The sequence below is a fragment of the Caretta caretta genome, chromosome 2 (assembly GCF_965140235.1).
Source record: "Caretta caretta isolate rCarCar2 chromosome 2, rCarCar1.hap1, whole genome shotgun sequence".
Taxonomy (NCBI): domain Eukaryota; kingdom Metazoa; phylum Chordata; order Testudines; family Cheloniidae; genus Caretta; species Caretta caretta.
The window spans coordinates 197,999,217-198,024,941 of record NC_134207.1 but is presented as its reverse complement, the minus strand read 5'-3'; the positions used below and the strand labels follow the sequence as shown (position 1 = coordinate 198,024,941).

The 25,725-nt window shown below is 41.8% G+C and overlaps 1 protein-coding gene across 7 annotated transcripts in view; it reads right to left on the bottom strand.

Moving 5' to 3' along the window:
- The window catches only part of NEK10 (NIMA related kinase 10), a 180,765-nt gene that overhangs the window by 117,027 nt on the left and 38,013 nt on the right, over window positions 1–25,725 (bottom strand). For 5 of the 7 annotated variants that reach the window (XM_075125735.1, XM_075125731.1, XM_075125732.1 and 2 more), the window contains exons 11-22: window positions 21,845–21,931; window positions 19,849–20,073; window positions 18,875–19,014; window positions 17,673–17,734; window positions 12,759–12,836; window positions 9,693–9,757; window positions 8,013–8,115; window positions 7,774–7,902; window positions 6,997–7,134; window positions 5,951–5,996; window positions 5,151–5,272; window positions 4,855–4,957 (exon numbers count right to left, since the gene is read on the bottom strand). In XM_075125735.1, the coding sequence (XP_074981836.1) occupies window positions 4,855–4,957; window positions 5,151–5,272; window positions 5,951–5,996; window positions 6,997–7,134; window positions 7,774–7,902; window positions 8,013–8,115; window positions 9,693–9,757; window positions 12,759–12,836; window positions 17,673–17,734; window positions 18,875–19,014; window positions 19,849–20,073; window positions 21,845–21,931 (1,298 nt within the window). Of the gene's footprint in view, window positions 1–4,854; window positions 4,958–5,150; window positions 5,273–5,950; window positions 5,997–6,996; window positions 7,135–7,773; window positions 7,903–8,012; window positions 8,116–9,692; window positions 9,758–12,758; window positions 12,837–17,648; window positions 17,735–18,874; window positions 19,015–19,848; window positions 20,074–21,844; window positions 21,932–25,725 lie in introns of all 7 variants that reach the window. The other 2 variants (XM_075125730.1, XM_075125734.1) reach the window with 1 other exon arrangement.

The following is a 25,725-nucleotide window of genomic DNA, read 5'->3' as shown; positions in this document are numbered from 1 at the left end:
ACACGGTCTCCCACAGTATTCTTGTCAGCAAGTTAAGGAAGTATGGGCTGGATGAATGCACTACAAGGTGGGTAGAAAGCTGGCTAGATTGTCGGGCTCAACGGGTAGTGATCAATGGCTCCATGTCTAGTTGGCAGCCGGTATCAAGTGGAGTGCCCCAAGGGTCGGTCCTGGGGCCGGTTTTGTTCAATATCTTCATAAATGATCTGGAGGATGGTGTGGATTGCACTCTCAGCAAATTTGCGGATGATACTAAACTGGGAGGAGTGGTAGATACGCTGGAGGGGAGGGATAGGATACAGAAGGACCTAGACAAATTGGAGGATTGGGCCAAAAGAAATCTGATGAGGTTCAATAAGGATAAGTGCAGGGTCCTGCACTTAGGACGGAAGAACCCAATGCACAGCTACAGACTAGGGACCGAATGGCTAGGCAGCAGTTCTGCGGAAAAGGACCTAGGGGTGACAGTGGACGAGAAGCTGGATAGGAGTCAGCAGTGTGCCCTTGTTGCCAAGAAGGCCAATGGCATTTTGGGATGTATAAGTAGGGGCATAGCGAGCAGATCGAGGGACATGATCGTTCCCCTCTATTCGACATTGGTGAGGCCTCATCTGGAGTACTGTGTCCAGTTTTGGGCCCCACACTTCAAGAAGGATGTGGATAAATTGGAGAGAGTCCAGCGAAGGGCAACAAAAATGATTAGGGGTCTGGAACATATGAGTTATGAGGAGAGGCTGAGGGAGCTGGGATTGTTTAGCCTGCAGAAGAGAAGAATGAGGGGGGATTTGATAGCTGTTTTCAACTACCTGAAAGGGGGTTCCAAAGAGGATGGCTCTAGACTGTTCTCAATGGTAGCAGAAGACAGAACGAGGAGTAATGGTCTCAAGTTACAGTGGGGGAGGTTTAGATTGGATATTAGGAAAAACTTTTTCACTATGAGGGTGGTGAAACACTGGAATGCGTTACCTCGGGAGGTGGTAGAATCTCCTTCCTTAGAGGTTTTTAAGGTCAGGCTTGACAAAGCCCTGGCTGGGATGATTTAACTGGGAATTGGTCCTGCTTTGAGCAGGGGGTTGGACTAGATGACCTTCTGGGGTCCCTTCCAACCCTTATATTCTATGATTCTATGACCCATCTTCCTCCATGTGAGCTGGATTGCCTGGTCAGATAGAGTGGGGCCGAGCTAAGGAAAAAGCAGGGGCTCAAGCTGAGCTGGAGAGCAGAGGTGTGCCGGATCCAGGGGGCCAGAAAAGCAGCCCAGGAAGCAGGTTAGTGCTGGGAGCAGACCTGTGCTGGGAGGAGAGCTGTAGCGACCAGAGGCAGAGGGGCCCAAGAAGCAGCCCAGGGAACTGGAGGCAGAGTAGCAGCAACACTGAGGCAGAGTGGAGCTGGAGCTGGGGCTGGAGCAGTCTGGAGCCGGGTGTGGTGAGCAGCTGGAGAGAGTGAGGGGGACCCTGGGAAGCGGGCCCAGCACAGGGAGATGCCCCCAGCCAAGACGCCTTGCAGGCCAGACTTGGAGGGGGATTGTAACCCCGATGGGGCGGGGGTGACGCTGGAAAGAAGGGTCCTGCCACCTAAAGCCTGAGGGTGTGTGGCCACTGCCAGAGCAAGTGTCCGACCCACAGCATCCCTGCAGCACAGCCAGGGCCTGAGAAGGAGGCCTGGGACTTGTGAGGAACAGACTGAACTTCCCTTACATTCCAAAGATGCTGGTTGTGATATCTCCATGCCACAGAGCGGAGTTATGTGTTTTCCTTTAACTTTCCCATTTTTCCCTTATTTTTTTTAATTGATTTCTGTTTAATAAATTGTATTTGCTTTGAACTGCATGTAATTATCAGTGGGTCAGGGAAGCATCCAGTGCAGATAGAGCACCCCAGAGTGGGGACACCCTAGCCCCTGCCCTAAGTGACCATAACAAGGTTAGGGGTTGAGCCCCCCAGGAATCCTGGGCCCAGCCTTGTTGGGTTTACGAGGACTCTGCCACACTGGAGAGTGGAAGGGGAGCCCCTGAGGTCAGGCAGGCCTCTGGGAAAAGGAAGTGGGAGCGAGGACTCAGATGCTTTTGCTAGCCCACTTCACCAGGGTAGTATATAAACCAGGAAAGTTCCCCACAATAGTGGGAGCATTCCCCTGCTTACAAAACCACTAGAGGATGTACCCATATTATTCATTAATCCAACCGTCACCTCCGTGGCAGCCCATGGGAGAGTTACTCCAGTTTTAGACAAGCATAACTTTCACTTACCTCCCCAGGTTGAGGGTTTGAAAGACAAAAGAACATGGAACTGTTCTTCTCTGGTGTTGCTCTACGACTTGACACCATTGAGCTGTGGTTGAGTTTTGGTTAAATTCATGGAGCAGAACCTTTTCGTTTTATTTATGTTTACATTTATAATATCTAAATATTTCAAATCTGCTGAAGAGTCGGGATTTATGACTTTCCAGGACTTGTGCATGTATTTTCAACTACATCAGGCCCTATGTATCTATCTTTATATGGAGACATTATACTTGGTCAGATAAATAATACACCTCCTCCACAAATACCTATTATGCTGTAGAATATAATTACCAAAACTATAAATAATCCAATCCTTGGTCTGTATGGATTGTATGAGTTACTGCAGGATGCTATGTCAATTCACAGATAGAGAATGTTTTAACTATTGCTAGGAGGAAAGGAATGGAACTCTATTACCATTAAGATTATGAGACAACAATTTCAGTGATATTCAAAAATAATAGAGAAAAGGCCATCATGTCCCCTCCCACCACTGCATATATGTAGTGCAACATATTATTATTTTATACACTAGCTAAAATAACACGGGGTTCAAATATGCAATAACCAATCACAATACAGAGGGTTAAGGACAGAGTTTCAGTAACTCCAATTTTTCTGTCAGAATTCTACTGTTCCTCAAGTACAATTTTGGGTATATGTTTTAAAGTTGCTTTGCATTTTTCTATATAAACAAGTAGGTAGGCTGAAAGACAAAGCAGTAAACTCAAGGCAAGACTGCCTCTCAGTGGTAGTATGCTTTTACACACTATGACTACATATCAATATTTTTGTTAGAAAATATTCTGAATGTGTAGTTTCATAATTCAGAGGTAAAGCACCATTAAATCATCTTCTTTTAAAATGACACAATTATTAGGAATCAATACTTTTTAGTACATTAGATTTAATACCAATCAAGGAACTCTCCTCTGCATATTATTTGACATAACTGACTCCTGCTAGAAAATTACAGTATTCTAATATTACTACATTTTTATCTACTACAGTGGAATGGTTGGTTGGGGGGGGGGTGTTTAAACAAGGGAGGTTGACTTTTGTAGCCAGGTTTACTGTCGCTATTCTCTGTTACTCAGAATCTATATTTAGTTTTGCATCTTAAGCAATAAAAATAATGTAGCAGGCCATTTGCTATTATGAATCTGTATTTAAAAAAAAAATAGAGGACTCTGAAGTGCCTGGTAGGCCAGCTGAATGTTCCACATTGCATTTTAGTTCAGTCAGAGAAGACACTGCATTAAAACCCTGCAGTTCTTTGGAATATTTTTCATGCTCAGAGGCTGCTTTCAAATCCAATCATAAAACCCTACCTGTGACGGGTTTCCTTCTGACCACTTTGGGGAGACTGGAGAGATGCATGCCAGCCATATACAGCACTAGACACAGGACTTGAGACCATTGCTCCTTGTTCTGTCATCTGCCACCACTCAGAACAGCCTAGCTCCATCCTCTTTGGAACCCCCCCTTCAGGTAGTTGAAGGCTGCTATCAAATCCCCCCTTACTCTTCTGCATACTAAATAAGACCAGTTCCCTCAGCCTCTCCTGGTAAGTCACGTGCCCCAGTCCCTTAATCATTTTCCTGGCCCTCTGCTGGACTCTCTCCAATTTGCCCACATCCTTTCTGTAGTGGGTGTGTGTGGGTGCCCAAAACTGGACACAATACTCCAGATGTGGTCTCACCAGGGCTGAATGGAGGGGAATAATCACTTCCCTCGATCTGCTGGCAATGCTCCTACTAATAGAGTCCAATATGCCGTTAGCCTTCTTGGCAACAAGGGCACACTCTTGACTCATATCCACCACCTCCCTAGATAACCCATTCCAGTGCTTCACCACCCTCCTAGTGAAAAAGATTTTCCTAATATCCAACCTAAACTTACTCCACTGCAACTTGAGACCATTACTCCTTGTTCTATCATCTGGTGCCACTGAGAACAGTCTAGATCAATCCTCTTTGGAACCCCCTTTCAGGTAGTTGAAAGCAGCTATCAAATCCCCCCCAATTCTCTTCTTCTGCAGACTAAATAATCCCAGTTCCCTCAGCCTCTCCTCATAAGTCATGTGCTCCAGCCCCCAATCATATTTGTTGCCCTCTGCTGGACTCTTTCCAATTTTTCCACATCCTTCTTGTAATGTGGGGCCCAAAACTGGACACAGAACTCCAGATGAGGCCTCACCAATGCCGAATAGAGGGGAATGATCACGTCCCTCGATCTGCTGGCAAATCTCCTACTTATACAGCCCAAAATGCCGTTAGCCTTTCTTGGCAACAAGGGCACACTGTTGACTCATATCCAGCTTCTCGTCCACCGTAATCCCTAGGCCCTTTTCTGGAGAACTGCTGCCTGGCCACTCGATCCCTAGTCTGTAGCAGTGCATGGGATTCTTCCTTCCTAAGTGCAGGATTCTGCACTTGTCCTTGTTGAACCCCATCAGATTTCTTTTGGCCCATTCCTCTAATTTGTCTACTCTTGAAGTTTGGTGAACAAGGCTGGTGAACAAGGTGAACTGGGCTGAAACCCACTGTGGCCACAGAAATTCCACTTACTAACTGTTACTTTGTCTTTATCCCCCAGCATGATATTGTTTGGAGTGAGATCTCTATGGACAATCCTCTTCTCCTTATGCAAGTAACGAAGAGCTAGACACAGCTTTAAAACAAAAAGACATATAAAGAATTTTAACTGCAACCCAAATAAAATCAGATAAAATTATGTTCACATTTTATGACATTTAGTGCTTTGGCACTATAAGTATTATTTTATAAATTTATTAGTCCAGCATATACAAATGGCTCTACAAATTTCATAAAGAAAGGTTACAAATTAAAATGCAGGTCCTTACTTGTATAAATATATTCCATATTCTATCTTCTGTAAACTGTTGTTGCTTTTCCTTCAAAGAATGAAAGTGTTCTCCCAGCGGTGCCCCTTCTATGAGCTCCATTACTATGTACAGCCTGTCATCTATGCACAACAAAAGGAAATGGCAATCCCAAAAAAATATTACATTCATATATCCAGCATATCCTCAGAAAACATGATCTTAGTCAAAATATACATATATGATTGTTAGTTTATTACTCTGCTTAAATTATCTGTATGTGCAAATATATTTTAATGACTACTCTTGTTCTTGTCATTCAAATGCGTTCTTCAGAATCACATTTGCTGCAACACCTACAAGAAATTAGATCGCTAATAACAACAGCCAGGGAGGACAGCTGCCTATAGTGCATGCATACAAAAAGGGGGAGGGGGATGGAATGAATAATTCACGTATCAGTCACCACCCTGTATCATGATATATCTTTCCCCAGCATCTGAATTTTGTTTTTCAGACTGTAAATTCTTTAGAGCAGGGTGTGTCTTATATGTTTGGACAGGGCCTAGCACATTATGGGTGCTACTGCAATGTAAATCAATGTAAATAATAGCTATTGTTATTAACAGTCTGCTGTAGCCAATATTTAAACCAACACTTAGGTCTAAATCTGTTGGAGCTATAGTGCTATTCTTAAGAGAAAATTAGTTCCTACTGTTCAAGTTGGATAGGATCTTTCCTGGATCTACTAAGTACTTTTATTATGCTATTATTTCTTCATGACAAACAACATGGTTTTTAGTCGCTAAGTTTTTACTTACTTTCCAGGAAGGTTCTGTAATATCGTACAACATTGGGATGAGAAAGCTACAATACGAAAAAAAAATAGACAGTTGGAATTAATGTTAGATTGAGGGCACAATATTGATAACATCAATCTATAAATTGAGCGGAATAGCAATAGTTTTATACAAATATTATAAAAGTTTCCGAAACTTGTATTCCAAAAAATTTCTGGATTTCAGAGGGTTGTAACTAATTCTGTCTGATAAATGTGCCCTTGCCTTATATGGGGCATAGCAGACAGGATTTCCTCCCGCCAGATGGCATAAGGACAGATGCACAGATGGCATAAGGACTCCCTAATTGCAGTCACTCTAGGAGCTGACAGGGTAGGATGAGCCATTGTTGCCCCTTCTCCCAATTTCAAACTTGGAGGGAAGGTATATTCCAAAAAATGGTGTTGAAGATTACTCTCCTTCCCCAGCAAAACCAGGAAGTGGGAGACCAAACAAGATGATTCTGACTTAACCCCTAACAGTGGAAGGAATGGAGCAAAGAAATAGAGGGGCAAAGCTAGTAAGCCTGCACAAAGTCCCCTTTGCTTCAGCAGACAACCCTAAATCCGATTTGCATTCAATATTGTTTTTAATTTAAAAATCACACTTTGAGAACTTGTAAGTCACAGCAGTGACTTTTTCGGACTAAAATCTGACGATTTCAAAGCCATGAAAACTTAATATGGAATAGAAACACTGACCAACTTTTCATTAGACTGTTGCTAACAGATTATTCTTTATTAAAGGAATTTTTTTAAATTGTTGAATACATCAGTTAACAATCTCAGAGTTTCCAAGTAACAATAAGGTCTTGTTTACAGTGCTGCTAATACTGAAATGTTTGCAATGTTTAGAGTGGTGTAGATGGGCCACTGGCATTTTTTATATTGTGTTGATCAGACTAAAACCACCACCAGCAGCTGGCAGCCTATATACAGTAGGGCTCCCAAAAACACAGTTGAGCTGCTTTTACTAATGGTGAGAAATTTTTAGAAAATGTCTCCTAGTGAAGGGTTTATGACACTTACCTGTTCTTTAATGATTGTTAATTCAGAGACAATGTTCTTTACACTGCTGTCTCTGTCTTTTTTGTCCTTTCCAAATGCTGGATTATGTAAATTGACTTCTTTCATTGCTAGTAGATTTTGGACACTATGTTTTCTAACCTACAGGGGAAAAACCGTGTAAAAATTAACAAAAAAGGATGGGGGCAGAAAGGACATTAATCATATAGATGTGGTGAGTTAACTGAGTCTAAATCTTTCTCTTCAATTCAGTTGCATCTGATGAAGTGGGTTTTAGCCCACGAAAGCTTATGCCCAAATATGTTGGTTAGTCTCTAAGGTGCCACAAGGACTCCTCGTTGTTTTTGCTGATACATACTAACATGGCTACCACTCTGAAACCTTAAATTCTAAAGTAACTATTCTTTCTGTAGTTAGTGTGATATCAGCTGAAAAGTGTTGGAGACCAATGATGCAGTTAGCAGTGTCCTGCAGGGTTTGCTTAGATGTTTTAAAGAACTTCATAGATGCTCTGTGTGGGGCTTTGCAGAAACAGTGGTGTGAATCCCTTCAGATTATACAGATTTATCACACTTTCTAGCAGACAGAACTGCTGTCTGTGAAAAGTAGTACAAAGAAAAAAGAGTAGTAATAAAGATCACTGTTGTTCTGAGAAACATATTGGCCATTTTTACAGGCACAAATGTTGTCAGACAGATTCAGAATAAACCTAAAAAATGGTGGAAAAAACAGACAAATGTCAACAGAAAATTGTTGGTTAATATCAAAAAGCAAGTTTACCTTATAAACACTTCCAAAAGCTCCACTGCCAAGATGATCTAAAATCGCGTAATTGCCTATGTATTTTGATGGTGCTTTATTTTGATTAATGCTTTCAATACTTTCAGCAATTTGCTTGAGTTCCTCCTCCTAATGATAATATTTAAAAAATATGCAATTTTGATGATTTACATGTACAGCAAACTGAAAACAATAGTTATTTTTTAACATGATGAAAAAATTGGAAACTTTGTGCTTACCAGTAATGAATTTAGCTTTGATACCAGCTCTTCATAAGCACTGATATTACGAACATAATGTCCAATATCAATGAAGTTCTCAAACAAATCAGTCGGGAAGAGTCTAAAAACATTTAACATTTTTATAAATTTAGGGAGTGTTCATAACAGATTACTCACCGTGAAGACTTTTTTAACTAATGTATTGCTACTCCTTATTTTATAACCTTCTAAATAATTATTATTTTTGACCAGCCATTCAAATGTTCCTAATCACAAATAGTCACCATGTGGGACTACAAGGAACTTCCAAAGGTCCCAGCTGGGATTGGGACATCATTTTGCTGCCCACTGCATAAACACAGATCCTACTCCATTGAAAGGTAGAGATTCACTGAAGTCAATGGAGCTCCCCTTGGATGCAATGGTGTATCTATGCAATTCTGTATAGGTTCTTATATTGCCCCATCACTGTATTATCTCTGCAACTTCCAGTAGAGCATTCAGTGATGTGACTAATACCTGTTTACGTGCAGGATTGGGGCTATAATCCTTTTCCCACGATTTACAATCAAAAAGACACAAAACAGACAAAGGGTAGGGAACGGATTTACAACAAACAAGCCAATTAAAATAGTGAAGAATTGGCAAAGCCTCATTAGTTACATGTTTGGTTGGTGTTTTGTTGTTTCCTTTTTTCAAAAGGAGCTATAGGTAGGGTGAGGAATGGCAGGAATGGAAATCAGGAACTGTAAAGGAGTTGCAAAACGAAGGATGAGGAAATGGCTCAATCACAACTCAAGCCCTAGTAGTACTGTACAATCTTTATAGGCTGGAGCCCTTCCAGGAAAAGGAAAACTGGTCAGGTCAGCTTTATTAAAATAAAAGTAAGATGAAAGGTGTGTGTGTATGTTCATAATTCTATCAGTTTAAGTCTTTTGATAACAAGTGATGGATAGGTAAGAACTACCAAAAGTTACAGCCAATTTGCAGTTTGATTGTCATTCTTATTTCACAGTTAGGCATTTGGTTACACATGAACTTCATATTCTAACCTTCTGTTAAAACTCTGGCAAAACATTTCTAGTAGAGATGGTTATTGGTGGCAGACATTTTTCTTCATGTAGGGTCATATATCCCAGCACCCAGCCCAAGTAAACAGGCTTGATGTAGGATCAGTTCTCAAAAGGGGTGGGTAAAGAAAGAATCCACTCCTCCCCAACTGCTCCATATCTGGTACTGTAGTTCTGAGGTTCCATGTTGCTTCTCATACAGTTACGCTAATCTTCTGGGAAAAGGCTGATGGACCTACACAATGGCAGATGCAACAGTCCTAACTTCACTCTACCTCCAGCTTGCTCCAAAGCTTGCTACATGGAAACACAAGAGCAGCCTCTGTAGGGCTGGATTCTGTTGAGTTCAGTAGAGTTCCTACGAGGCAGGCCCCCTCCACTAACTCTCTAAATCCTGCCTCATACAGCAGTACTGCAAATCGTTCAACTGCAGGCACAGCCAGCCATTTGCAGCTGTGGAGAAGAGTGGAGGATATGCACTCTTAGATTTTGTTTGTTTGTTTTTTCTTGTTCTCTGGAAATCAATTACTACATTTGAAAACTGAGCATGACATTAATTGAGAATTTACCTGAATGATGGTTTGTAAATGCTACAAATGCAGTCCCATGTAGCATTTTATTACCATACCTTTTAAAGAGATGTCTATTTCTTTCCATACTGAAGAGAAACCGCAAGGCTCTGAAAGCATAACACTGGGGTGACAGAAATGCTTCAATTAATAACAAATTATGTACAAATTAAAACGCTGTTCATAAAACAATAAGGACCCTAAACATATTTTTTTAACCTTCATATTTAAGTAACTAAGTAGGCCAGGCTATTAGCATGGTAATCATCCTCAATAAACCAAAATTAAACATTTCTACACTTTAGTCACAAGCCATCTGCTTCAGTGCATGCTGTATTTCCAATGCTGGCAGGCCCTCTTCAAAAAAAACTACGGATCAGCATAGCTACATTAGACACCGAATAATTTTATTTCTGCACTGCTGAAGTCTTTGAGCCACATTCTGCTCGATGATTCCAGTGCAGTCCAATGGAAGTCAATGGGGTTACACTTAGGTAACAGGGAGCAGAATTTGGCCCTTTTTTCTGGAAAATGAAGTGTAGAGCCCTAAAAATGTCAACAGGAGACAAAAACAAAAACAAACCAACAAAAAGCCCTAAGTTTACAAGAATCTGAAGATCAGCCATAAGAATACACTTGATCTAGTTTTCAGAAAATTATCCATATAGCTGAGTTTCTATATAATCACTATTAGAGAAAATAAACATTAAAAAAATAATCATGACAGCCATGGGTGAAATTAGAGTCTCTTAGTTAATACAGAGATTTTTAGGTAACTCATCTTGAGTTCTCTCCAACTATATCCATCTATCCAAGCAATGCAAAAACTAGCTTACCAAACAAAGATGGCTGCAATGTGTAAGCCAAAGGAAAATGAGTTACCAAGACTCTAAAACAGTGGAAACAATAATATAGATCTAAATAATATTCAAACTGTTAGATTACATTCGTGACTAAAAATCCTATTATGGGTCCAATCCAGTGGTCCTTACTCAGACGGTAGGAGTTTTGCTGGAGTAATGACTGCAAAATAATGAAAGAGATAAAAGCTAACCACTATTTTTGAGGGAAGCAGGACATCAGTCACCAATACTGCTAGGAAACAGTCTTCTTTAAAGAGAATTGTTTTTTCTTATTCCAAAATAATTGCCCTTTGAACACAGGATAAACATCCGGTGTTGTCGTTCCAATATTCTTCTGAGACCGGCACAGTCAGAGGGGTCTGTCAGTGTGGAATAACTTTCAGGATTGGAGCCATAGTTATTACTTTGAAGGTTTCCCTTTTTAGTGACTGTGCCTAGTCCCTAATGTAGGAAGGAATCAGGGTTATATGACTGAAACACAGGACTAAAAATTAAGAGATCTGTCCTCTGTTCACAGCTCTCCCACAGACAGTCAGTTACCTCCCTATTCATCTATTTCCTACCTGTAAAATGAGAATACTACTACTTTCCTTCCTCACAGAAATATTCTGAGCTTAACACTTTTATGTCTGTAAAAAGCTTCAGATTTAAGGGCAGCATATTCTTTACATACTGAATGAATGGGGAAATAATGATTGTGATATCATAACTACTCCCCAAATAATGAATTGTGATTCCTAAAGAAATAGAAAGAATGAAGAGACTGATTAGCAAGACAAAGATACTGGGCCAAATTGTAAGAAATAAACCCATGAAATTCATAAAATTCACAAATATCCTAGAAATCAATAATTATGAGAAAGGAACAATAGAAAAGCAGCATGAGATGTTAAACATGGTTTGGATTAAAGATAGATTTCTTATCATTTTCCTGGATGTGGTTTTCTGGGATTTCTGTTAAGTGTATCAGCAATGTCATAATCAAACCTTTGTTACTAATAACTGATGTCACCTTATATTTAAACCATACTACATTCACTCATGATCTATTGTAAAATATAATCTCTTGTAACTTTATGCTGAATTGGAGTTAACAACACACTTGGTAAATTAATCTAATTAAAAATATGTATATATTTGAAGCTACTGTTAAACAGATGCCTAACTGCATTAAATTAGTTTCATAAAAAGATTTTATAAATTTACTCCCTCTTTAATTTCCTTCAAAGGATAATGTTACAAAAAGTTTTAAATTAATTTAAGTATTATAAAAAAAAACTTTAGTGCAGATGATAGGCACTAGCTAACATTTGAGATTGCAGTCTGATCTGTTAATCCATAAAGAGAGCATGCAGCATACATCAGCAGTGCAAGATCCCCAAACCACTTCTCCAGTGTGTCTCAAGCCTGATCTGGAAGGACTACTGTGGTAAAAGGCAATAAGAATGGCCATCTTTCCCTCTCTACTAAGAGTGCCCATTAGGTGACAGTTATGGTGATGATTTTAGTGACATGGACAGCTACTCACTAGAAATCAGAAAGACACCAAACTCATTTCTCAGACGCCACAGAATAGCTGTCAGATAGTTAACAACTACTGTACTGGTCACTACCAACCTGGGTTGACTCTAACCAATAAATTTACATAAAATTTCATAACAAACACAGAAGCCACCGGATCTTTAGCAAACAAAGATTGATCATCCTGCATTTAATTTACTTTACTTTATGTTATGTTTTGCTATGCTTTATTTAACAATCACAGCAAGGTGCTCCACCCCAAAAGAAACGAAGTCAAAAGGCGCGCAGCGTAGCCGCTGTTGTCGGCTCTCCTGCCGACAAAAAGCTTCCACCCCCAATGAGCGGTGGTAGCGTTGTCGGCAGGAGAGCGCTCCTGCTGACAAAGCACTCGTAGCACTGGCGCCTATCATTGACCAAACTTTTGTCGTTCGGGGGCGTGGGGGGTTAACACCTCTGAACGACAAAAGTTTGGTCTTTCACTTGCCAGTGTAGACATAGCCTCAATATCCATGTTCTTCTATGTTAGGTAGGGTACAAGAAGCATAAAGTGTTTTATAGCAGAACACCACGCACAAGGTCATGATTTGACTTTTACTTTCCTGTGGTGAAGGAATCTGCCATTCGTTTCATGTATTTTTTAATAAAGTGGTTAATAAAGTTGCTACTGTATATTAAAATACCAAAAATCATAAGATACATTTCCAAAGACTGTGTAAAGCTTTCAGCGTGAAAGAGAATTACCTGTAATAAATGAGCTTTTACTGCATTCCTTTGTTTGTTTGGTAAAATCAGTTTTGCTATTGTATATATCCCATTTTCCTGGAAAAGAAACATAAAGAAAAGTCATCAATGTAGGTGCTGCTTTAGGACAGAAAGTGCAAACAACATTAAATGTTACTTCATGTAAACAATTCAGAAGTTAATGTCAATTTGAAAAGTTCTTAGCCATCTATTATACACTAAGTTTTAAGGTAGTATCAGTGAAATGTGCATAAGAGCAAAACCATCATTACATTCACTGTAAACTGATCCTGCACTTGAACCTTTGCAGATGGACCCTGAAGCCGTGTTGAGCTGCACTGAAGTCAAAAGGATTGCACCACTGGAGCTGCCATCATCCACTGTGTATTTTGGAACATCATGATCAGAGATTTATGCACCAAAAAAGCCCTGAACTAGAATAAAACCCTGTGTGATCGTTTTGATATATGCAGTGATGAGCTGCCAAAATGTTAACAACGGGTTCCCTCCTTACCCCACAAAGGGGTCGTTGCCCACCCCCGCCCCCCAGGACTCCTGCCACATCCAACCCCCCCGCATTCCTTGACGCCCCCCCCCAGGACCCCTGCCTCATCCACCCCGCTCCCCTGTCCCCTGACTGCCCCCAAAACTGGGCAGGAGGGTCTCATGGGCCACCGTAGTGGGTGCCCACCCCACCCCTAAGAGCCAGAGGCACCTGCCGGGGGGCAAGGTGGGGAGTCCCAGCGGTGCTTACCTGGGGCAGCTCCCAGGAAGCATCCGGCAGGTCCCTCTGGCTCCTAGGGGCGGGGGAGCATAGCTGGGGGGGAGCAGGGGGAGCAGCCTGTCCCCCCACTGATCACATCAAAAGTGGCGCCTTAGGTGCCGACTCCCTGGGTGCTCCGGGGCTGGAGCACCCATGGGGAAAATTGGCAGCTCCCCACCCCGCGCCCGGCCCCAGCTCACCTCCACTCCGCCTCCTCCCCTGAACTCACCGCCCTGCTCTGCTTCTCCGCGCCCCCCGCCCCCCCCGGCTTCCCGCAAATCAGCTGTTCGGCAGGAAGCCGGGGAGGGCTGAGAAGCAGGCCATGGCTTCACACTCAGGCCGAGGGTGGCGGAGGTGAGCTGGGGCAGGGAGCAGTTCCCCTGCGCGCACCCCCCTCCTCGGGTTACCTGCTGCGGTGCAGGCAGCCCTCCTCGTGCCCCCCCGTCCGAGCTCAGCCTGCCCTGGCTTCCCGCGTGAACAGCTGATTCGTGGGAAGTGGGGACGGGGCGGAGAAGCAGAGCAGGGCGGCACGTTCAGGGGAGGAGGCAGAAGTGAGCTGAGGCTGAGAGCTGCCAGTGGGTGCTCTGCACCCACCAAATTTTCCCTTTGGGTGCTCCAGGGCTGGAGCACCTGTAGAGTCGGCCCTTAAGGCACCACTTTTGGCCGGTTCAATTTAGAAGCCCAACCGGTTCTAAAAGGGCTTCTAAATTTAACCACTGGTTCTAGTGAACCGGTGCGAACCGGCTCCAGCTCACCACTGGATATATGTCTATGTCCGAAAATCATGTTGCAGTTCAGTAAAAAAAAAAACTAACAACAAAAAGAGATGTACTGTTTTTAACATTTAATCTGACTTAAATACAAAAACAAAAAAAATAGATTCCACTTAAGAAAACATGAGCTTCAGATAAAAATGGTTCCCTAAACCTATATGGTTTCTATAATTCTAGTGTTTACAGTGGCAGATTAATTTACGGGCCCAGAGAGCTTATATCCAGGGGCCCTGCCCAATTTGGGGCCCCCCGCAGGAGTGCTAAAAGCTGGATAGAAGTGGATGGGCCACCGATGCCAAAACTGTGACCCCACACCCTGCTTCTATTCTTCCCCTGAGGCCCCGATCCCCACTCCTCCTCTTCCCCCTGGGGCCCCACTCCCTGACCAGGCCAGAAGCCAGAGCCGGGCCATGGTAAGAGCCACCATGTGAGCCCTAGGTGCTGCGGGGAGCCCTGAACCCTCCAGCTGCCAGGGGCACACCACCCAGGGCAGGTGGAGAGTCCAGGGCTCATCACAATGGCCCGGACTCCCTGGGCAGCCGTGGCTCTGGCTTCTAGCCTGGCTGGGGGCAGGGCTTTGGAGGGGGGAGGAAGAGCAGGGTGTGGGGTCCCATAGCAATGGGTTGTGGGAGGCCTAAAATCTCTTTGTGCCCAGGGTCCCCATAAATCTTCATCTGCCTCTGAGTGCTTAAGCTATACAAGGAGTTAATTTTTTTCCACTCCTCTTCTTGCCCAGTAGGCACCTAAAGTATTTCAACACCCTGTGCCTATTCTATCTAAGAACTTTCCTTCCCTTTACTCCAGCGGTTCTCAAACTGTGGGTCAGGACCCCAAAGTGGGTTGAAACCCCGTTTTAATGAGGTTGCAAGGGCTGGAGTTAGACTGGCTGGGACACAGGCCTGAAGCCGAAGCCCGAGCCCCACGCCCAGGCCCAAAGCCAAAGCCCAAGCCCAACCCCCCAGGCCTGAAGCCCGAGCCCCACCGCCCGGGCCCAAAGCTGAAGCCCGAGCCCCACCGCCCGGGCCCGAAGCTGAAGCCCGAGCCCCACCGCCCGGTCCCGAAGCTGAAGCCCGAGCCCCACCGCCCGGTCCCGAAGCTGAAGCCCGAGCCCCACCGCCCGGGCCCAAAGCTGAAGCCTGAGCCCCACCACCTGGGCACAAAGCTGAAGCCTGAGCCCCACTACCTAGGGCCAAAGCCCAGCCCCACTGCCCAGTGCTCAGGCTTTGGCTTCAGCTTGGGGTGGCAGGGCTCAGGTTATAAGCTCCATGCTTTGCGATGAAGCTCTTTGGCTTTGGGGCAGCGAGGCTTGGGCAGACTCATGCTTTGGTCTCCCCTCCTGGGGTTGTGAAATAATTTTTGTTGTCAGAAGGGGGTTGCAATGCAATGAAATTTGAGAACCCCTGCTCTACTCCCTTTAGCTATGACTCTGGGTTTAAAATGAATGTACTGATGATTTCACTCATGTATCATTTATGGTCTTGACTTAAAATTTAGTATATAATAGATGGCTATGATTTTTTTATTTGGCGTTAATTACTGAGTTGGAGCATCTTGGGGTGTACATAGGATCCATAAAAGAGTCCACTAATTAAAACCATTTTAGAACCATAAATTCTAGCCAATTAAAATGATGTCACTTGTTAAAATCCACAAGCCCAGCGATGAAATGCCAGAGCGTTCACGAGCCTTAGAATTTATGTTTGTCAGTCAATTCCACGAAAAAAATTTTCTATCCTGAATATGTCAAAAAGAAGGAAACAGATTTATGAGCTGACAGTTGTTAACCAAAAGAAACTCATATCTGAGCAATGCTACCTATACTCTAAAATACAGTAATATTGGCCACATTGCCCAGCCAATTTTTAATGAGCTCCATATAAAACTAATTATATGATAGTGACTAATAAGAGTTAATAAGCCAAATGTCTACAAATAGGCATTTTGCATCTTTGTTCAATACTGGTAACCACACTAGCATCAAAGTAGGGTCCCTTCATAAGGTATTATCCTGCTCCTGAGAGTTTTGCACTTGACTTCAGCAGAAGCAGACCCATAATATTTAAGTGGATGGCATGCACATCAGTGTGCCCTGTCCAGCGCTTTGAGACCTATGGATGAAAAGCACTATATAACATCTAGGCATTGTTATCCCCAAGAAGGTATAGCCTGCCAGTTATGGGCACATCCAAGCTAGTATGTATCCTGAAGTCAGCAACACACACTTGCTGGGGCCATATATTTAGGGTGACGATACCTCCCGTTTTGGCCGGGACAGTCCCTTTTTTAAGCCCTGTCCAGTCTGTCCTGACGTTTTTTTTCTAAAAGGAGGCATTTGTTCCATTTGCCCTTGCCGACTTGATCAGTTGGCAAGTGCAAACAGGACAAATGTCCACTTTTGTCAAAAAAAGTGGGGTGCGGTGTGGAGGGGGCAAGTGGAGATGCCAGCCCCCAGCAGGTTTCCAGCACCCAGGCAACAGCCTCATGCGGGGCGGGGAGGAGGAGGAGGAGGAGGAGGGCTCCAGTGACCAGGCAACAGCATGGGGGGGGGGGCGCCTTGGGTGAGCAGCTGAGGGTGTCCCATTTTCTCCTTGGGAAATATAGTCACCCTACATATACTGTACTACTTTCATAAGGGCAATAAGCTATACATTGTGGCTGCATGCCTTTGGTTGTCCTCCCCTGCAACTGCAGGCCAGGGTGACTTCTAAGCCGGATGTACAGCTGGAAATGCTTTATTCCCACCTCCACATGACTCCCTTGGACAAAATCAGGAATTTGCAAAAGGTGAATGTAATAAAGTGGCTTGCCCTGTGGGCTGGAGAGCCTGAGGCTAAGTCAACCCTGATTACGGAATGAGACCCACCTACGGAGAATTAGGCAATTCCCTATACATAGCAGAAGGTGGCTGCATTAAGAAGGGGAAGCCCAGGGAGCTGCAGCTATGCTGGTGGACGCTTCTGGGCCAAAAAGGCTCCTGCAGGACGTGAGCTTGGTGAATAAAGCTCAGTGTGACTAGGAGGCTGCTGTAGGGGTGGGAAACCTTGCCTGTGTTTGGGACTGGACATCAGAGCCCCAGTGACGGAGACCTTGGAGGACTGGCTGGGAGATCATACCAGGATGGAAGAAGAGCTCTAGGGGTGAAAGACAATGCCAGAGGTTATGGGCCTATTACTGTGAGGTTCTGGGGCCTGTGATGTACAAGAGGTCAGACTAGATGATCATGATGGTCCCGCCTGGCTTTACTGTCTATGAGTTTACAAGAGTTATAAACCACCAGTAAAAATGCACAAGGAGACACAAGTAAATAAACCAGAGATATGAAAGTGATACCAGTGATACACTTAAATGCCTTACCTTAACTGAATAAAGTCTTCCTACCTGTACTACTTGGTGAGCATTAGTGTCATTGAGCACTAGTTCTGTAATTGCAGCACAACACGCTAGAATGAAAAGTCATATATAAATATTCAGGGCCAGATTCACAAAGGTACTTAGGTGCCTAAAGATGCAGATAGGTGCTTCACAGGATTTACAAAAGTACTAAGCAAGTTAGGTGCCTACCTCCCACTGATTTACACTAGGAATATTAAGGAAGCAGTCATAAAAAGTACACCAGAAATATGTTCCAGACAGACTCTGATGTTAAGTGCATGCTATTTCTTTGAGAGGACCGTGATACTGAGACCTACTAAGCAATGTCACCTCAGCACTACTGGGATCTGAGAATGAAACTGAACATCTAAACGAGTTCTAATGTATTATCCTTAGGATAAGCACATTATGAGTAGGCTTGGCAGAACTCAATTTGTATTTAATAATTTTGACAGATATTATCAATGTTTATTTTAAGCATTTTTAAAATTTTTATCAATTTAAATTGTCACAGTTGTGTAAAATTATGGGTTTAAAACATTTTTTCAGTTTTTAGCTATTTACATTTTCATAGCTGCAGGAACCATGGGGGAAGGGTCACAAATGTGGGGGGGAGTCAGACAATTATTTAATGACAGTAGATGTTGAGATTTTAAAAGTTAAACCTTTATAACAGTTAAAACACAAATTGTCAACATGACGTCCAAATATACAACGTATATATCTTTAAATCAAATTCTAATAAGTTCTCAAGCAGCATTTTTCTTACTTTGCTTATCTGTAAATTTTGATTATTATTGATGGAAATATGTGTTGTCAGTTTGTGTACGTATGGTGGAATCGATATTTACCAACATTTCCGGATAAAAATCAAATCCTTTCAAGGCTATTTCTGAGTGATCTGGTACACTGAAGCTGGATATGATGTAAAACTTTAATAACTGAATTAAAATGTTCTTGAGTTAAAGCAGGAGTTTAAAACAGAAACACCAGTTGAGCTCCTGAATACTTCTTCCTTCATTTTGTGATGAAAAATACATTGATATTGCACATCTAAAAAAACGCCACAGCTGATCTGATTCTCCCCCTCTGCAGAGTGAGTGTAAAATGATACCATTCTGATCTGATAACATTGTGCCCCACTTTGCACAGGTATAAATAACTATACAAAGTGCAAAGCTGTGGAATATCAGGCCCCATATACATACCTGCTTGAAGGGAGAAAGTATTTTCTTGTATTTCTTGAGGACTTAAATCTTCTGACAAACAAAGGTGTTGGATTCTCCCTGCTGCATTTGCACTAGATAAACTCCCAATAGAAGAATGATCAGAAACTAGATTTCTATCTCTGGAAAAACAAATCATAGCGTAAAATAAATATTTAATAAATATCTGTGTTAGTCATTTCTGAAATTTGCCTGGATTCCTATTTCTGCCTCTATTCTCTATATCTACATACATTCCACAATGAAAAATTTAAAAAGCACGTACAAATTTCAAATTAGCATCAAAAGCATCAGATATAAACCACACAGTGAATGGGTAAACAGTTTAGCCCCCTTTATAGTTTCAAATAAGACATTGTTGGGAAGACTTTAAACTGTAACCTAAATTTACTAAAGCAAGTACTGATTTAGGGTGCCCAACTACAAATATTTTAATGGGGCCTGATTTTTGGAGGATTTTCTGAAAATTAGGCCCCTTGAAAATAGCTTAACTTGGGCATCCACAAACTCAGGTATCCAAAATCATTAGTCACTGTTGAAAATTTAGGCCCATGGTCTTATCACTAGACTAAAAATTTAAGATACTATACAAAAATTCATAAATCCAAATAACGAAATAGATGTCCCTTTTTACCTGCCTAATCAACATGGAAATTATATGGACACTAACTATATATTTTATCTCTATTTAATTTGTTTAACACAGCAAAGCCATGTTATACTTTTGAAAAGCATAGTATATTTGAAAAAAATACACTTTATAGTCATTAATGTTTGAACTATCCACCTGAATTTCTTGTAATTTCTGCAGTACGCAAGGTCTGCAAATACCGTCAGAAGCAGAGGATGAAAGCTTTTATTACACATTGATATATGGTCAAATGGTTGTGTGATAACCTTAAAATATGAGGCAAATTCATTGACAATTATAATGATACTGAAGACTGAAGACCTACCCCTGTAATATATGAAGGAGTTGCTTGATACCGCCCCAAATACGGATTTCCACACTAGTCTCAGGGTCTTCACAAATCTGTACCAGAATCCAAACTACACTCCACAAAAGCTTGAGATGATCTGAATGGAGCAAACTGAGCAGGACAGGAACTCCTTCATACAGTTTCACTTGCTCTTTGACTTGTGACTCAGCACAGAGGAGGCGTAGCAGCTCTGCGGTCAGCCTAGAAAGAGATCAGCAACAAATTATAACCACACCATACAGTTCACCTGTGTTAAATCACCCAGACAGTTAGTTATTATTGCAATTCCTATTACACTCTTGTTACTTAGTGCTACTGTATATACAAAGATGCCCAAGTAATCTATAATACATTTTCTGTTAAGTTACATTCAATTAAGTGTCATATTTTATTCACCCATTAAAATGGCCCTAAATTTTATTAAATGAAGCCTGTCACATTTCTGGTGTGCAGTAATTCATAACACTAATAAGTTTGTATCACTTTCCTGCACTGTATTATCTGTGTCTGTTCAAACATGTCTGTAAGCCTCTCTGAATTCACTTCAGATGGGGCTCTGAAATCAAAGATGGTGCTATAGGGCACTTAGCATGAAGCAATTCATACTCCAGACCCTGTGACACTGCAGCTAATACAGTATACGCAGCCCATGAATAGGTGGGGACCCATGTCGTAGGGGTCCCTGCAGTTGCAGGGCTGGCAGCACCAGCCCTTTGCATTATTGTGTTAATATTCAACGAAGCTTGACTGTGGTTCCATCGATAATGCTTTCCAGGTGAACTCGTCAACCACTGCTGTTGTTTTTTTGAATTCCTTCTTTGTTTTTAATGGATTACAAGTAGTGGTGGGTGAACTTCAGAAGGTTCATAGGTTATGGTAGAATAACCTATGGTAGAATGTGGATCTTTCTCCACACTTATGATCACAGAATTGGCTGGAAATGTCACAAGAAAAAGTTCTCACAAGATTTCCATTACTTCCTCCCTCCACAATATGGCTAGAGATACCACAAGAAAAGGGTATCTCACTTTGTTTTGGCTCTTCTACTTCCATCTGGAATCACAAAGCGCTGAAGTGTTCAAAAATGAAAACCCATATTTTGAACTTTCAAACTCAGCTAATTTTTCAACTTCAATTACTTCTTCCTTGAATTTGAAACTTAAGACTACTGTAGTCACATAGCAATATTCAGCAGAGAACCTTTTCTGTTATGGTCACACTTTTTTTTTTTTCATAATAAAGTAGTTTTTTTTTTTTAAAGTTAACCAGAACTTTTTTCAAATATGCCAGAAGATTCAGTTTGTTCCTTTTATTTGGTTTCCCTGTCCCTAATTATAAGTTAAATAAGCAATAAAACTTCTGTTTTAAAATGTATGATATTCTTTGGTGACTGGAATGGAATCACATTTGAGAGAGTGTTTTTGTCTTCTTGATGTTTTGTACTTAATACCCAGAGACCACTTTACCACCAGTTTCTTCCAAATATGGACTTATCAGCCCCAATCGTCAAGTCCAACTGAGCTGTGATGACTTTAATGTAGGTGGGAATATCTTTGTGCACCTCTGATCCACAAGACTGTTGGGATCTGAACCAGTCCCAGATATAAACTAAGGCAATCTCAAGGCTGCTGTAATTTATGCCAGGTTATAATGGCCCCCAAGTGAAATACCACAGTCCAGCATGCTCTTGTGGTCTAGTGCCCAGGGAATTCTCAGTTATCCTTTAGGGCAGCTTTACAGTCCATTTATGCTGAATTGTAGGCTAGGATATAACCTATCAATGGGAAGAAAGACAATTAACATGTACTAGATAACCACCAAAGAACATTTTACTGCATCAATATCTGATTTTAAATGCCACAACTTTGAAACTTTACTACTCTAATTAAATAAATGCAGTATGTCTGTATATGAAAATAGATTTTAAAACAGAAAAGTATTTAACATAATTAGTCTATAAATAAGGTCCTACCTTTTAGATAGCAAGTCATATTCATGTAATATCACCAGCAAGTGTTCTACAATGGCGAGCTCACTGATCTTCTCCCTACATTCTGGGCTACAAATGGAAAAATTTTGGATATTTATATAAACTAAAATTATATGAAAAACAAGTGTTATTTCTATTTAACTTCATCATCCATTGCTTTGGCTCGCTGTCTTTCCTTATGGCTCAAGTATTGATGTCATATTGTATATGAAGGTTTAAAAATACAAAAATAAGTTGGTTCCACACTGAAACTGCAAAAGTTTACTCTTATTTTTTTATAATACAGATTGTTTTAGTGAAACATTAACATGGTAAATGAGGAAAAAAGCTGAAATATTTAATATGCTTAGAAAACTAACTTTGAAAAAACTAACTACAAAAGCTGAGGTTTAATTTTTTATTATGCAAATATGTCTTCATATTTTTATTATATTCTATTACTATTTTGCTTATCCCATGTAAGTGTAAATAAAAGTAGTTTATATGAGGAATACTCAATGGAAGCTGCAACTTACAAGTGAATAACTGAATTTACAGGGCATCATAATCACCAAATTCTTTAACTCTAGAAGATTATAATAATCTACACCCTGATTTGAGAAAATATCCATATTCAGAACAACACTTAAATATGTGCTTAAGTCTCACCGACTTTTTGCTTAAAGTTAAGAACTTACTTCTCTCCTGACAGTGCCCTAATTTGAAATAACTGCTTACCCATTATATAGGATGTTCTTCTCAGATAAAATTAAGAATCCTTAAAAATCATTTAAAAGAGAGTATTAAAGAGTACTCAAGTGAGGGAAAATCAGTTTTAAATTACTACAAGGAAAAGAAAAACATTCAAATGTACTAAAAGAAGCAGAGTTAACTGAAAGTGGCCTAATTATTCTGACAAAGATAACAGCAATTTTGGAGAGATGCTGAAGACAATAATGGATTTAAGAAAAGCATAGATTATAAATTCAGCCCTTATCTTCACTAGTAGGGATTTGAATAAGCATTCTTCTGATTTGAGAGTGGATTTTACATTTAAGTGATGTCAACACTAGCACTTATGTTGGCAAAACTTTTGTCGCTAAGGGGTGTGAAAAAACACACCCCTAAGGGACATAAATTTTGCTAGCATAAGCGCTCATATGCACAGCGCTATGTCAGTGGGAGAAGCTCTTCCGCCAACATAGCTACCACCACTTGTTGAGCTGGTTTTATTATGTCAACAGGAAAGCTCTCTTCCTGTCAGCCTAATGCGGCTACATGAATGCTCTTACAGCGGCACAGTTGTATCGGTACAGCTGTGCCACTGTAAGCGTGTAAGTGCAGACATGGCCTAAGTAAACCGGAGAACTTACGTGTTCTTTTGGGGGTGAAAAAAACTGGTCTTTACAGGTGTGATTTGTTCAATGGTATTTGAAAACGAACAACCTTTCAACATCAGGTTAAAGATATTCAGGCAAGATAAACTTATTTCACTCCTAGTGTAAAATTAAATGGAAGACCAAAATATCTATAGATTATTATTCTGATTATCTCGGGGGCGGGGGGAGGGTTAAGAGAGAATGCAAACTAAAATACTTTTCAAATGCCTTCTGTTTTGACAGAAGAGAAGAGAGATTATAGCGAAGTCTCAATGAGGACTTCTCACAATTGATTGTATCAACTTTTTCCTCTTTTCACTTTTGTCTCTCTCTGTGTAAAATCTCTAAAGCATAAAGTTGCTCTCCATGTTTGGAAGTCAATAGACTAATAATGGAGAACATCAACTCCAAGGCCTGCACAGAGACTGCGGGATGGGATTGTATGGCCCCAATCTTGCAAAGTGCTCCAACATGGGTATAGGATCTGTCTTGAAGGATCAGGGGCTATGTGTATTTAAACAACTGGAAAGAGTAAGGTCCTGATCCTGAAAAGGCTTATACATGTACTTTTCAAACTGTGAGCAGTCCCACTGGCTTCAATGTAAAGTTAAACTGTAATGCTGGTAAACCAAGTGCCAGCTCTGACCAACGCTGTAGGCATTAGATATGAACTGACAAACTCATAGCAGCAGAGCAGACCAGTTGACTTATGTGTTAGTGTTGCTCAAAATAGGTATTAGTCTTATAAGACTTTTTAGTGTTTAGACTCTACGGAATATTTGTAAATTGCTGCATGCATTTATCTTATTTGTAATTTCTGTATTCAATGCTATAAAGGAAATATATAAGTTTTGCTTTAGGACTTTGAAAATGTTTGCTCTAAACATATGAAATCAGATGGGAAGAGTGTTTCTCCCGCCCATCCAGAAGAACAATCAAAATTAATTTGGGCTTGAATAAGGACTGGGAATGGCTGGCTCATTACAAAAGCAGCTTTGCCTCTCCTGGAATTGACACCTCCTCATCTATTATTGGGAGTGGACTGCATCCACCCTGACTGAATTGGCCCTGACAACACTGGTTGTCCACTTGTGAGGTAACTCCCTTTCCTTCATGTGTCATTATATAATGCCTGCATCTGTAATTTTCACTCCATGCATCTGAAAAAGTAGTGTTTTACCAATGAAAGCTTATGCCCAAATAAATCTGTTAGGGTATGTCTACACTACGGAATAAGGTCGAATTTATAGAAGTCGTTTTTTTAGAAATCGGTTTTATATATTCGAGTGTGTGTGTCCCCACAGAAAATGCTCTAAGTGCATTAAGTGCATTAACTCGGCGGAGCGCTTCCACAGTACCGAGGCTAGAGTCGACTTCCGGAGCATTGCACTGTGGATAGCTATCCCACAGTTCCCACAGTCTCCGCTGCCCATTGGAATTCTGGGTTGAGATCCCAATGCCTGATGGGGCTAAAACATTGTCGTGGGTGGTTCTGGGTACATATCGTCAGGCCCCCGTTCCCTCCCTCCCTCCGTGAAAGCAAGGGCAGACAATCGTTTCGCGCCTTTTTTCCTGAGTTACCTGTGCAGACGCCATACCACGGCAAGCATGGAGCCCGCTCAGGTAACCGTCACCGTATGTCTCCTGGGTGCTGGCAGACGCGGTACGGCTTTGCTACACAGTAGCAGCAACCCCTTGCCTTCTGGCAGCAGACGGTACAGTACGACTGGTAGCCGTCATCGTCATGTCCGAGGTGCTCCTGGCCACGTCGGCTGGGAGTGCCTGGACAGACATGGGCGCAGGGACTTAATTTGGAGTGACTTGACCAGGTCATTCTCTTTAGTCCTGCAGTCAGTCCTATTGAACCGTCTTATGGTGAGCAGGGAGGCGATACGGATTGCTAGCAGTCGTACTGTACCATCTTCTGCCGGGCAGGCAAGAGATGAGGATGGCTAGCAGTCGTACTGTACCATCTTCTGCCAGGCAGGCAAGAGATGTGGATGGCATGCAGTCCTTCTGCACCGTCTGCTGCCAGCCAAAGATGTAAAAGATAGATGGAGTGGATCAAAACAAGAAATAGACCAGATTTGTTCTGTATTCATTTGCTTCCCCCCCTCTCCCATCTAGGGGACTCATTCTTCAAGGTCACACTGCAGTCACTCACAGAGAAGGTGCAGCGAGGTAAATCTAGCCATGTATCAATCAGAGGCCAGGCTAACCTCCTTGTTCCAATAAGAACAATAACTTAGGTGCACCATTTCTTATTGGAACCCTCCGTGAAGTCCTGCCTGAAATACTCCTTGATGTAAAGACAACCCCTTTGTTGATTTTAGCTCCCTGAAGCCAACCCTGTAAGCCGTGTTGTCAGTCGCCCCTCCCTCCATCAGAGCAACGGCAGACAATCGTTCCGTGCCTTTTTTCTGTGCGGACGCCATAGCAAGGCAAGCATGGAGGCCGTTCAGCTCACTTTGGCAATTAGGAGCACATTAAACACCACATGCATTA